The sequence below is a fragment of the Ips typographus genome, linkage group LG5, assembly GCF_016097725.1.
Source record: "Ips typographus isolate SLU linkage group LG5, UJ_Ityp_2.0, whole genome shotgun sequence".
Lineage (NCBI taxonomy): Eukaryota > Metazoa > Arthropoda > Insecta > Coleoptera > Curculionidae > Ips > Ips typographus.
Window position 1 is genome coordinate 7,395,700 of NC_138426.1, and position 12,239 is coordinate 7,407,938.

At 37.4% G+C, this 12,239-nt stretch overlaps 2 protein-coding genes across 4 annotated transcripts; one reads left to right on the forward strand and one right to left on the reverse strand.

Moving 5' to 3' along the window:
* The first annotated feature begins 1,231 nt into the window (after nucleotides 1-1,231).
* LOC145729800 (uncharacterized) lies at nucleotides 1,232-2,044 on the forward strand. The gene has a single exon (XM_081980720.1). The coding sequence runs from the start codon at nucleotides 1,232-1,234 to the stop codon at nucleotides 2,042-2,044; it is 813 nt and encodes a 270-aa protein (XP_081836846.1).
* A 1,560-nt stretch (nucleotides 2,045-3,604) lies between these two features.
* Nucleotides 3,605-12,239, reverse strand: IntS8 (integrator complex subunit 8). Of its 3 annotated transcripts, none has more exons than XM_081980061.1 (10): nucleotides 12,162-12,239; nucleotides 10,735-11,982; nucleotides 7,763-8,009; nucleotides 7,525-7,707; nucleotides 7,253-7,468; nucleotides 6,956-7,198; nucleotides 4,395-4,623; nucleotides 4,221-4,339; nucleotides 3,956-4,162; nucleotides 3,605-3,905 (listed from the first exon to the last, which is right to left on the reverse strand). In XM_081980061.1, exons 2-10 carry the CDS (start codon nucleotides 11,941-11,943, stop codon nucleotides 3,661-3,663), a joined length of 2,898 nt encoding a protein of 965 aa, XP_081836187.1. In that variant the 5' UTR covers nucleotides 11,944-11,982; nucleotides 12,162-12,239; the 3' UTR covers nucleotides 3,605-3,660. The 3 variants fall into 3 exon arrangements, with proteins under 3 accessions (XP_081836187.1, XP_081836185.1, XP_081836186.1); XM_081980059.1 differs by having other exon boundaries at nucleotides 6,956-7,213; XM_081980060.1 differs by lacking the exon at nucleotides 12,162-12,239 and adding an exon at nucleotides 12,038-12,160 and having other exon boundaries at nucleotides 6,956-7,213.

Consider the following 12,239-nt stretch of genomic DNA (forward strand, 5'->3'; position numbering starts at 1 on the left):
TTGCTGTTACAGTTTCTCCCTTCTTGGCCACATTAATTTTAATGTCAATATTTTTCACTTGGGTTATGTCCTTGATTTGATCCAATTAAATGATGAGTTGCTCCACTGTCCATCTCATTACTAGTTCCACTTGTCATTGCTTCACTATTTTCATTAAAACTACAAAAAGCTACTTCTTTTTCCTCTGCAATATTACATTTTCCTTGTTTGAATTTCATTTTCCTGCATTCTGATTTTTTGTGTCCCCTTATACCACAATAATGACACTTGTATGGAAAATTTTCACTTGAGGTCGCACCGCTTTTATAATCAGGAAATGCATAACGATTTGTAGTTGATGGTCGTTTGTATATTGGCTGACTTCCTGGATGTCTATATCCTTTTTCAAAATGTTCTCTTTCTTCATCTCCTCTACCATAAAAAGCATGTGGTTGTGATGTGTCTACATTCTCCTCTTTTACCTTTTCTTGTCTTGATTCCTCCATAAGTTATTTGTTTTTTACAAAGTCAAAAGAGATGTTACTTTCCCCTTGACAAAAAATAATATCAATTGCAGTGGTAACTACTTGATAGTTCTCTGGCATTGCAGACAATAACTGTGTCATTTATGTTTCCACCACAGTTTTTTAACTCTGAGACTGTTTTCTCAAATTCAAACAGAAATTCACTTAGTTTTCCTTTTCCAAAGTATTTCATGTTTCTTAATTTCTTCTGCAAATGTACCTGGTTTGCTATTCCTTGCTTTTGAAAAGTACCTTTCAACTCATACATGATTTCTTTAGCTGTAGTTTTGGTTTTCACCATTTCAAGAACATTATCAGCCAATAACTGAACGATTAAATTCCGAGCTTTTATATCGTTTTTATTAAAAACTGCAAGTTCATTTGTGGCTGTTGATTCCGGAGGATCTTTCTCCAACATTTCCAAAACACCTTTTGTTGCTCAAGACACACAGTCTTACTCGAAACTCCCAATTTGAGTAGCCGTTTCCATCAAATGGCTTTACAATTAAATTACTAGGGATTGTCGCCATAATTTTTTCTTCAGGTTTTCAAAATACGTTTCACAACAGGATAATTACTGCTTACTTTTCCGGTTTTCACCTGGACTGGAAAAATATTTATGGGGAGAAGCAGTACTGGCAGCAGTTTATATTATTAATAGACTACCAACAACAGCATTACCAACAAATGTTACTCCTGCAGAAAAGTGGTATAATCAAAAGCCAAACATGGAGAAAATCAAAGTTTTTGGGTCAAAAAGTAAACAATCAAGTAAGTTGGACGCCCGAAGTAAGAAATTTTATATGGTTGGTTACATTGACAATGGATACCGACTTTGGGATCCAGAAAAACAAATTGTAACTGTTGGCAGAAATATTATTTTTGACGAATTTCTTTTCAACAACTCACAACACGATCAGCAGGAACGGTTTACATATGACACAGATGAAAATAAAGAACATGACGAGTTACCAGAAGAAAACCAAGAAAAGGAAGTAGAATCAATAGAGCCAGAACTTGATCTGAAAGACCGCAGAGAAAGAAAACCACCAAAGTACCTACAAGACTATATATGTAACTATACATCTGATCACTTTGCTGCTTTATCTATTGGTGACTTTACATCAAATATACCAGACTGTTATGAAACTGCAGTGTCAATGGGAAATGGCTGGATTGAGGCAATCAAAGATGAATTGAACTCTCTACAAAAGAACCAAACTTGGGAAATTACCACAAAACCAGATGGGGAAGAAGTTATAGACTCAAAATGGATTTTTCGTGAAAAAGAAATTGACAAAAACAGGGTGAAAAAAGCACGTTTAGTGGCGAGAGGATTCAAACAGTGTGATGTGCAGCAAGAAATTTATTCACCTGTGGCTCGAATGCAAACTATTCGTGTTCTACTTTCCCTGAGTGTAGAACATGATATGTTCATTCATCAGCTTGACGTTAAGTGTGCATTTTTGAATGGAGCCTGTGTATATGGAAATACCAAAAGAAGTGGAACTAATTATGGACATAAAAGACTCTTCAGGTAAAGTGTGCAAGTTAGTAAAATCTTTGTATGGTTTGAAACAATCGCCCAAGTGTTGGTATGATAAGTTGCATGATTATTTGTTAAACATAAATTTTAGTCGATCAAATGCAGATCCATGTTTATATCACACTAGTCATGTATATTTAGTAATTCATCTAGATGACATAATTCTCATTTCAAAATCTTTGGAGCACCTAAAAGAAATAAAATTAAAACTAACCAATCGATTTGAAATGAGAGATTTGACTTCTACTCCATTAAAATTTCTGGGTTTGAATATTACTAAAACTGAACATTACTTGTGCATTGATCAAAGAGAATTAATTCAAAAAGTTATTAACATGTTTGGAATGAGACACAGTAAACCAAGTAATATTCCAGTACAACCAAATTTAAAGTTAGAAATGAATGTAGATGTATGCCAAGAGAATATTCCATACCGCGAGCTAGTTGGATGCCTTATGTATATTATGTTAGGTACACGTCCAGATATATGTTATGCTGTAACATATTTCAGTCAATTTCAGAATTGTTTTAATGAAGAACACTTTAAATACTTGAAAAATGTTTTGAGATACTTAAAGAAAACTCAAAATTTTGGACTGAAATATGTTAAATCAATCAAGTCAAATAACAATATCATTTTGCTAATAATGTTTTTGATCGAAAAAGTGTTTCAGGATTTTTAATTAATGTCTATGATAATATAGTTTTATGGAAATGTAAAAAACAATCAGTTGTTGCCTTATCGAGTACAGGGGCTGAATATGTATCTTTATCGGCATGTGTGACTGACTATATTTTTATTTTCGCTCTTCTGTGTGATATTTTGTACAAGAATGTTTATCCTGTTGAGATTTTTGACGATAATCAATCTTGTATCAAGATGGCAAGTACTTTAGAGACCAAACGGTCGTAACACATTGATGTTCGTCATCATTTTTTAAGAGATTGTGTTGAAAAAGGACAAATAATTTCAAAGTATGTTTGTACAGCAGAGCAAGTAGCTGATGTATTCACAAAAGCTCTACCGCTACCAAAATTTAAATATTTTATTGAAAAACTAAATGTTGTAGATATTTTGAACTTATAAGTTATTCAAGAAATTGTTATAGAAGTAAGTTCTTGTATTGATATTCATTTTACTATTATATTGATGTGTATGTATTGTAAAATTGGAAGGGAATGTAAAAATAATCAATTTTACCGAACATACTACATAAACATTATGTCATCTAATGACAATTTAAGATACTCAGGTTAAGGAAGATAGACGGTAATTATTATTCGAGTGTGCTTATGTCTTTCCATTGTTTTATGTCAGTAAAATAAAGTTGTATCAAATCTAATAAAAGTATCTTCAATCTCTTTGACCAGTTCATAAAGGGATAAAGGAAGCTATAGAAATTAACAGAACTGACGCGGCCAAGTTGTCCCATTTGGACGCAAGAGGACGTCAAAGTTGGTAATTTAATTTTTTAGTACTTTTTTGTGAATATCTCAAAAACTGCCGTAAGAGTGTCTCGACGGGACGCAACTTTGCTGCCAAAAAATAAAAAACTTTAATTCTATAATACATATATTACAAAATCAGTCGTAGGTAATTAAGAAATCACTTTAAAACACATACTGTTTACATAAAGCCCTTAAAAAAACGCTTTTCCGTAAATTACTCGCCTCTCTCTGTATTTCTTCGTTATTGTTCGAGTTCAGCTCGAGCATTCCCATAATCTGAACGGCGCATTTGCGCCTTTGAAACTCGCCCCTTCTGTTGTGCATATGAATCAGGTACTCCAAGATGTTAGTGTCCCAAAAACAGTGATAGTACGCGTCCACCGCGTCATTACACGGTTTCTGTTCCCCTGAAAACAAACGGTTAGAGTTGGTTTGCTGAAAAAGTGCCGCAACTAACCTAAAATCCGAAAAGCCAGAGAGTAATCCGGCTCCTCGAGAAACTGACACAACACCGCCGCCTGCGTATAACAACCCAACGCTTGGCAACACTTGATCATACGCCTGAACACGTGATCGTCGTAGCGTACCGGTATGTTGAAGTAATCGTAGCAGATTATCAAGGATTTCAAGTAGAAGGAAAGCGAGATTTTGTAATTGCCGTTAGCTGTCAAATTTTACTAGATTAGAGACGTTTTACCAAACAAAACCTTAACTTAACAAACCGTAATTAATATCTCCCATAAGTCGTAGCCAAGGCACGTTGGTTGGATAGTACTTCAAGCCAGTTCGTAGTACTTCGGACAAGATTTCCGACACGGCTCCGATACTGTAGGAGCTTGCGCTGTAACAGCAACACAGTCACGCGCGAATGACATTTATGACAGTTCTAGACTCACTTGCTAACGGTCGCCGGCCACAAGTTCATGCACTCCACCTGCAGTTCCATGCTAGGCTCGTCTCTGAAGATGTTGTACAGCTTGGCGAGCATTGACACGACCACGGTAAGACAGCGGGCGTCTCTCAAACGCAGAAACACCATCATCAGGCTGTTTTTCAGATTGGCCAGGTCCAGATTATAGCTCGCAGCACTGCGTTTCGTTGGATTTGGCACGAACACCGGCAACACTGCATTTATTATGTTATTATGTGTTGTTTAAACCAGAAAAAAATTGTCTACTAATACATAATAATAATGTAACAGTACAGCTAAATAATGACTATAAAAAATATTGCTCAAAATTTCATGGAGGAGAAATATTTGTATTTAGAGTCGTATTGTGGGAAATTTGACAGTTGTGTTGTAAATGAAGTAAGTTTCAAAGTGTTCCTTAACGTCAAATATTGGACCAAGACAAATTGAACTCCATGCAGCTGTAAATACAACTGACAGTGCAATTCCTCAAATTAGTAACTATTTCTAATTTAATAGTTTCAGGTTACTGGTGAGTGAGTTTTGACAGTTATGACAGTTGTCACGTGACGTAAACAAAGTATAAAAGTGTTCCTTAATGTCCCAACTGTCACATTTGGCTCTATGGAGCTTTAAACACAACTTACAGTGTGGTTCCTCAAAGAAACACATGAACTTGGCATTTTACAACTTTCAAATAGTCAAAATTCGTTGCTTTTGATGTGCACAGTGGCTAGAAGCCATTTTGTTTTACCAGAAACCTGTGAAACCTCTCGAGAAGCTGTCAAATTTGCCAGAAACCTCTGAAAGCCATTTTGTTTACCAGAAGCCTGTGAAACATCTCGAAAAGCTGTCAAAACTGCCAGGACCTTCTGGAAACTATTTTGTTTTGCTACAAGCGTCTAAAACCTGTCGAGAAGTTAACAAAATTGCCAGAAGCCTCTAGAAACCATTTTGTTTTACTAGAAACGTTTGAAATCTCTTGAGAAGCTGTCAACATTGCCGGAAGCTTCTGGAAGCCATTTTGTTTTACGAGAAGCCTGTGAAACCTCTCGAGAAGCTGTCAAAATTGTCAAAAGCCTCTGGAAGCCATTTTGTTTTACGGGAAGCCTGTGAAACTTCTCGAAAAGCTGTCAAACCTGCCAGGACCGTCTAGAAACTATTTTATTTTGCTAAAAGCGTCTAAAACCTGTCGAGAAGTTAACAAAATTGCCAGAAGCCTCTAGAAGCCATTTTGTTTTACTAGAAACGTTTGAAATCTCTCGGGATGCTGTCAAAACTGCCAGAAGCCTCTGAAAGCCATTTTGTTTTACCAGAAGCCTGTAAAACTTCTCGAATAGCTGTCAAAACTGCCAGAACCTTCTGGAAACTATTTTGTTTTGCTAAAAGCGTCTAAAACTTGTCGAGAAAATAACAAAATTGTTAGAAGCCATTTTGTTTTGTCAGAAACGTCTGAAACCTCTTGAGAAGTTATCAAAATTGCCAGAAGCCTCTAGAAGCCATTTTGTTTTACGGGAAGCCTGTGAAACCTCTCGAGAAGCTGTCAAAATTGTCAAAAGCCTCTGGAAGCCATTTTGTTTAGCCAGAAGCGTCTGAAACCTCTGGAGAAGCTCTCAAATTTGCCAGAAGCCTCTGAAAGCCATTTTGTTTTACCAGAAGTCTGTGAAACTTCTCGAAAAGCTGTCAAAACTGCCAGAACCGTCTGAAACCTCTGGAGAAGCTCTCAAATTTGTTAGAAGCCTCTGAAAGCCATTTTGTTTTCCAAGAAATGTTTGAAACCTCTCGAGAAGCTGTCAAATTTGCCAGAAGCCTCTGAAAGCCATTTTGTTTTACCAGAAAGCCTGTGAAACTTCTCGAAAAGCTGTCAAACCTGCCAGGACCTTCTGGAAACTATTTTGTTTTGCTAAAAGCGTCTAAAACCTGCCGAGACGTTAACAAAATTGCTAGAAGCCATTTTGTTTTACCAGAAACGTGTAAAACCTCTCAAGAAGCTGTCAAAATTGTCAGAAGCCTCTGAAAGCCATTTTGTTTTTGCTAGTGGTCTCTGAAACCTCTCGAAAAGCTGTCAAAACTATCAGAAGCCATTTTGTTTCTGCCAGCAGTTCTTGAAAGCTGTCAAAATTATCAGAAGCCTCTGGAAGCCATTTTGTTGAGCCAAAAGCGTCTGAAACCTTTTGAGAAGCTCTCAAATTTGCCAGAAGGCTCTGAAACTCATTTCGTTTTACCAGAAGCCTGTAAAACTTCTCGAAAAGCTGTCAAAACTGCCAGAACCTTCTGGAAACTATTTTGTTTTGCTAAAAGCGTCTAAAACCTGTCGAGAAGTTAACAAAATTTCCAGACGTCATTTTGTTTTACCAGAAACGTGTAAAACCTCTCAAGAAGCTGTCAAAATTGTCAGAAGCCTCTGAAAGCCATTTTGTTTTTGCTAGAGGTCTCTGAAACCTCTCCAAAAAGCTGTCAAAACTATCAGAAGCCATTTTGTTTCTGCCAGCAGTTCTTGAAAGCTGTCAAAAGAAAGACATTTTACCATCTCTAGAACAGACTTACCAATGTCCCACAAATCTTTCGAAAACTTTTTGGCGCCCTTGTGTTTGATCATGTCGTGACAGGTGGCAGCCACCGAGGACATAACCTCGAAAGTGGTCCAGCGTTTTTCGTAACCGAGCAGAAACTCCCACCGGGCCATGTTCAACAAATAGAGGGCGCAGTGTTCGACAATTTCGGTGCGCGGCAACACCGACTCGTTGGTTTGCAGACACACCTCGCACGCATTGGCCAGCGCCGACTTGTCTATAATCGTACAACCTGGTCACACGTGACTGATCTGTCAGTTTTAGTACTCACCCACGCTGCTACGCGGCCACTCCTCCAACAGTTCGGTGATCTGGACCAGCATCACTTCCCAGTTGATCATTTTGGTCAGTTTGGCGACGTTAAAAGGGGCATTTTGCAACTCCTTGTCGAGCACAATGAGTAACTCCAACGCTAGATTCCAGTTTTTTGTTTGTAGCTGTTCTTTTGATTTTGCTAGGAGAGTGTAACTTAAATCGTGCAACAACCCTGCAACCCAAAACCTCAATTGTTACAGGGTCCAACCAGGATAAAGTGAATTCTACCTCTGGGTAAAGATTTAACGACACTCTGCAAGGGAATTGGTAATTCCCATTGGGGATTTACTTCCGAAATGTTAATCCCCAGATTCATCATTCCAATTTTAGTCAGGAGATCCTTGATCTCCTTCCAGTCATAAGAGTTCATCAGCTGTTTGGTCAGTTGCCTCAATTCCATTCTTGGTTTTCCTTGACAACAAAAAAACTGTAAAGGAAAAGCAAGAAAAGTGTAAAAAAAACTCACTTTTTCTGCCCGAATCAAAAAAATTGTGCTCAGCTCCCAACAGTACTGGCGGCACATCAGCAATCACCACCTCCTTTTTCGCTAGAAACTGCATTTCCCCTTTAGTGAACAGCTCAGAGAGTAAATTGGCACTTTTAAGCCTGTCTAATATGTCCGGCACCTCTTCTTTGACCAACAACTGAATTAGAAACTCCTTTATCACTTTCCGGTCATTGTCAGAGTGTCGTTTCCAGTTTAGTTGCACCGCCTGCAAAGGTGGACAACACATGACGTCATAACTGTCAAAACACACTAAAGACAGGAATTTTCCGGTAAAATATGAAAATTCAAAAATAGTTCGTTTTTTACATTTTTGTACTATTAACTTGAAAGTATTTAGGCAGTTGAGGTTAATTTTGGAAATAAAAAATTTTTAAGAAAAAAATCAGTTCTTGACAATTCTAGTTTTTAATTTTTCAAGGTAAAACGGTGCATGGTACCAAAAAAGTGTATAGAAGGTAAAAGTTGCATCCCATCGAGGTGCATTTGTGGTAACAGTTTCAGACCTCTAACCTGAAACGTTTCTGAGATATTGAGCAAAAAACGTGAGTCAACTTTGACGCCCTCTAGAGGCTAAACGGGCAACTTAGCCGTGCCCGATCAACGTCACGTGATAGCCCCGTTCATTAGCTTTCTTTTGTTATACGGTGGTTTTATACAGGGTGTTTCAAATAAGCGAGTTATGGACGATTTTCTGGAAAAGTGCACGGAATTGTAATCTAAATTAGGGATTTTTTGGCCCTACTATACTGACAGCGACCATTTTGGATTTTTCTCAATCAAAGTGATTTTTTGAACTAATTTGAACCTGGGGAACACAAATCTGACGTCCATTTTGCACTAACTAGCACTGTTTCGAAGATGACCTTAGAATTATGTCAATTTTGACACTTTAGGGTGTGGCACCCTTGCAAAATGACATTTTGACAAATGACACTTCAAGTCATTTTTGTACTATTAACCTGAAGGTATTTAAGTAGTTGAAGTTAATTTTGAAAATTTAAAAAAAATTCAAAAAATCAGAATAAGGTCTCACACCTTGAAAATTCTTGACAATTCCAGTTTTTAATTTTTCAAGGTCAAACGGTGCATGGTACCAAAAAAAGGTATAGAAGGTAAAAGTTGCATCGCCATCGAGATGCATTTGTGGTAAAAACTTCAGACCTCTAGCCTGAAACGTTCTCGAGATATTGAGCAAAAACTGCAAAAAACGAGAGTCAACTTTGACGCCCTCTAGAGGCTAAACGGGGCCACTTAGCAGCGCCCGCTCAAAATCACGTGATAGCCCCGTTTATTAGCTTTCTTTTGTTCTACGGTGGTTTTATACAGGGTGTTTCAAATAAGCGAGTTATGGACGATTTTCTGGAAAAGTGCACGGAATTGTAATCTAAATTAGGGATTTTTTGGGCCTACTATACTAACGGCGACCGATTTAAATTTTCTTCAATTAAAGTGAAATTTTTAACTAACTTGAACCTGGGGAATACAATACTGACGTCCATTTTGCTTTAACTGGCACCGTTTCGGATATGACCTTGAAATGATGTCAATTTTGACACTTTAAGGCGTGGCACCGTTGCACAATGACATTTCGAGAAATGACACTTTAAGGCATTTTTGTACTATTAACCTAAAAGTATTTAAGTAGTTGAGGTTAATTTTGAAAATAAAAAATTTTCTGAAAAAAATCAGTTCTTGACAATTCTAGTTTTTAATTTTTCAAGGTCAAACGGGGCGTGGTACCAAAATAGTGTATAGAAGATAAAAGTTGCATCCCATCGAGGTGTATTTATGGTAAAAAAATTCAGATCTCTAACCGGAAACGTTTCTGAGATATTGAGCAAAAAACGAAAGTCAACTTTGACGCCCTCTAGCGGCTAAACGGGGCCACTTAGCCGTGCCCGCTCAAAGTCACGTGATAGCGCCGTTTATTAGCTTTCTTTTGTTCTACGGTGGTTTTATACAGGATGTTTCAAATAAGCGAGTTATTGACGATTTTCTGGAAGAGTGCACCAAAATTTCGCTCAAATTGGAAATTTCTGCTTTCGAGGAGGGGCTGCCAGAGCAAAAACAAATGAATATCGATACAAACATTTTGCATCCAGTAGGCCTAGAATTTGACGTAGATTCCAAAATACGAATAAAAAGTTATGGTAAAGTAAGTTTGGTTTGTTGCTCAAATTTGGGACACCCTGTATACTGATGGATTGTCTAGGAATAAAGTAGAAGCAAATATCTACAAGATTCATATTTAGTATTTTTTTTTATAAAATGAAAATTAAGAGAAAGAAGTTACAAGGATGTTAAAAATTCATTGAATCACCCTGTAAACTACTCCATTGTATTGTCAATAACTCGATTATTTTGACAATTATAGGGTGGTTCAATTTGTAGCCGTTGAAATTGTCTTTTGACCACCCTGTATGGCGTTTTTACCTAAAACGTCGAATAAGTGAGTTATTTACTGTTAAAACTGAGTTGTTTGATTTTGACAGTTTTTACTGTGACAGCCCATAACTTTGTTATTTTGACAGTTACAGGGTGGTTCAAAATACCAATTAGTAGTCCTTGAAATTGCCTTTTAATCACCCTGTATACCATATTTAGTAGAAATGTCACGCTACGGAACGATTGAAGCTTTTATACCGGGAATGTGTTGTTCAGAAGGGAGAACATACAGAACATCTGTTCAATTAAATCAGATTCCTATATTTTTAAAAATTCATATTATTTTGAAAAGTGTTGTTGTTAAATATACAACATTTTTCAGAAAATTTTTTGGGTAATTTTTTGGAAAAAATTGGAAAATCTGAAAATTCAAAAATAATTAGTTTTTTAATTAATTTAAATGCTCACTTGACAACACTGTTAATGAATCTTTAACTGTAAAAAAAATTGAATATATTTAGTAAACAAAAAAAAAACATACTCACCCACATAAAAGCATCAACGTTTTTCCCTGGGATCAATGAAAACTCGTTCAGAAACTTCCGATCCAAAATACACCGGACGTAATTCAAAGCCTTCACTTTATACAGTAAATCCCGGGCAACCGTAAACACCCCACTGGATATAGCGCCCTGTATATCCAATTCCAAGGTAATCCGATGAGCCAACGGGATTTCTCTACGTAAATTGTCCTGTTGCAGCACGTTAGTGATGCCGGTAAACTGGTTCACTATGGAAATATTCAATTGTTCCAGTAAAGTTTTTTGATGCGATTCCAATGAGGGATCGCAAGCGTTCATGTACACTTCCAGTACTTTACGGTCGAAAGTAATGAAATGACTGGATTGGTCGCCGTTTTGTATGTACTCGTCGGTTTGACGGAAATGAAGTTTGGCCGCTTCGTACTCTTCCCGGTAGAAAAAGAAGGTGCCCAAGTCGTAGCAAATTTGAGCGCAAAACTCCTGTCTAGTAACGGTACGACCGTTACTCCAGTGAAACTCGATACTGTCATTTTGTTCAGTGGGCATTTGGAAACAATCAAACGTCAACATGAAAGGTATCTGCTCCCATTGCAAAGCTTGAGTCAGGAAAGTAATGCTTTTTTGCACATTTTCAGGAGTGCAAATCACACTCTCATCTGACAAGTACATATCATTTAAGGCAAACCTCTGTTGCCAGTTTGACGTCACTCGATTCATTGCAGTGTTAACCAACCAGCGATGATACAATAACAAAGCAAATCGTAACTGTGGAGTGGCAGTGCTAATGTCGGGTTGCTCAAAATTAGGCACTTCCCACACAACCTTCTCCTCACTAGTGAAATACATCAAGTCTTGCAACAGATTGATTTGCGTTTTAAAGGGCAAGGATCTCAACTTGTCCAAGTTCCAGTTTAAGTAAGCAGCAACTTTTAAAGACAAAATCTTCATAGCAATATTTTTGGCGGGGTGTTTGATTTTAGTGTCCCCACTGCCCTCAATGCCCTCCACACTGTCTGGTTCTACGGTCGTTTGGTTTCTTAGCGTCATGGCGATCACGTCGTGGAACTTTGTGATTAAGTCGGTGGGGGACGGGTCAGGATTCGGTTTTTGTAAATGTTTCTGCAACAGTTCCTTGTCTAGAAGAAACTCAAATCCCAGGACGGTGTCTGGAGATATAGGGACAGTGCCCGGTTTCAACAAGTCCACGTTCATTGTCCGCTTTTAGATATCCAGATTCATTTTTAGGAACTTCTAGAAGGTATTAAAATTTATGAATAAATTGCTGAATTCATTAATTTAACCTAACCTAACTGGCGACTAGATAAAAATGCAATTATTGCATTGCAGGCCTATGCTGCAAGAGTACATTTTGCCACTTAATCCTTCACCACTTAATTAAAAAAACATTTTGGGGTACAAATTTTACTTACCCCCTTTTTTCAATGTACACAAACACTTTAAGTTAGGTTAGGTTAAGAATTTGACAGAGACCAGCGATGAACGACAAA

What these genes read in the sequence shown, in the direction of transcription:
- LOC145729800 (XM_081980720.1), top strand. Translation starts at nt 1,232, where the DNA reads ATGGAGAAAATCAAAGTTTTTGGGTCAAAAAGTAAACAATCAAGTAAG.
- IntS8 (XM_081980059.1), bottom strand. Translation starts at nt 11,943, where the DNA reads ATGAACGTGGACTTGTTGAAACCGGGCACTGTCCCTATATCTCCAGAC. An exon ending in CGTTAAATCTTTACCCAGAG is followed by an intron (nt 7,469 to 7,524) that starts GTAGAATTCACT and finishes TTTGGGTTGCAG; the next exon opens with GGTTGTTGCACGATTTAAGT. An exon ending in TATGGGAGATATTAATTACG is followed by an intron (nt 4,163 to 4,220) that starts GTTTGTTAAGTT and finishes AAAATTTGACAG; the next exon opens with CTAACGGCAATTACAAAATC.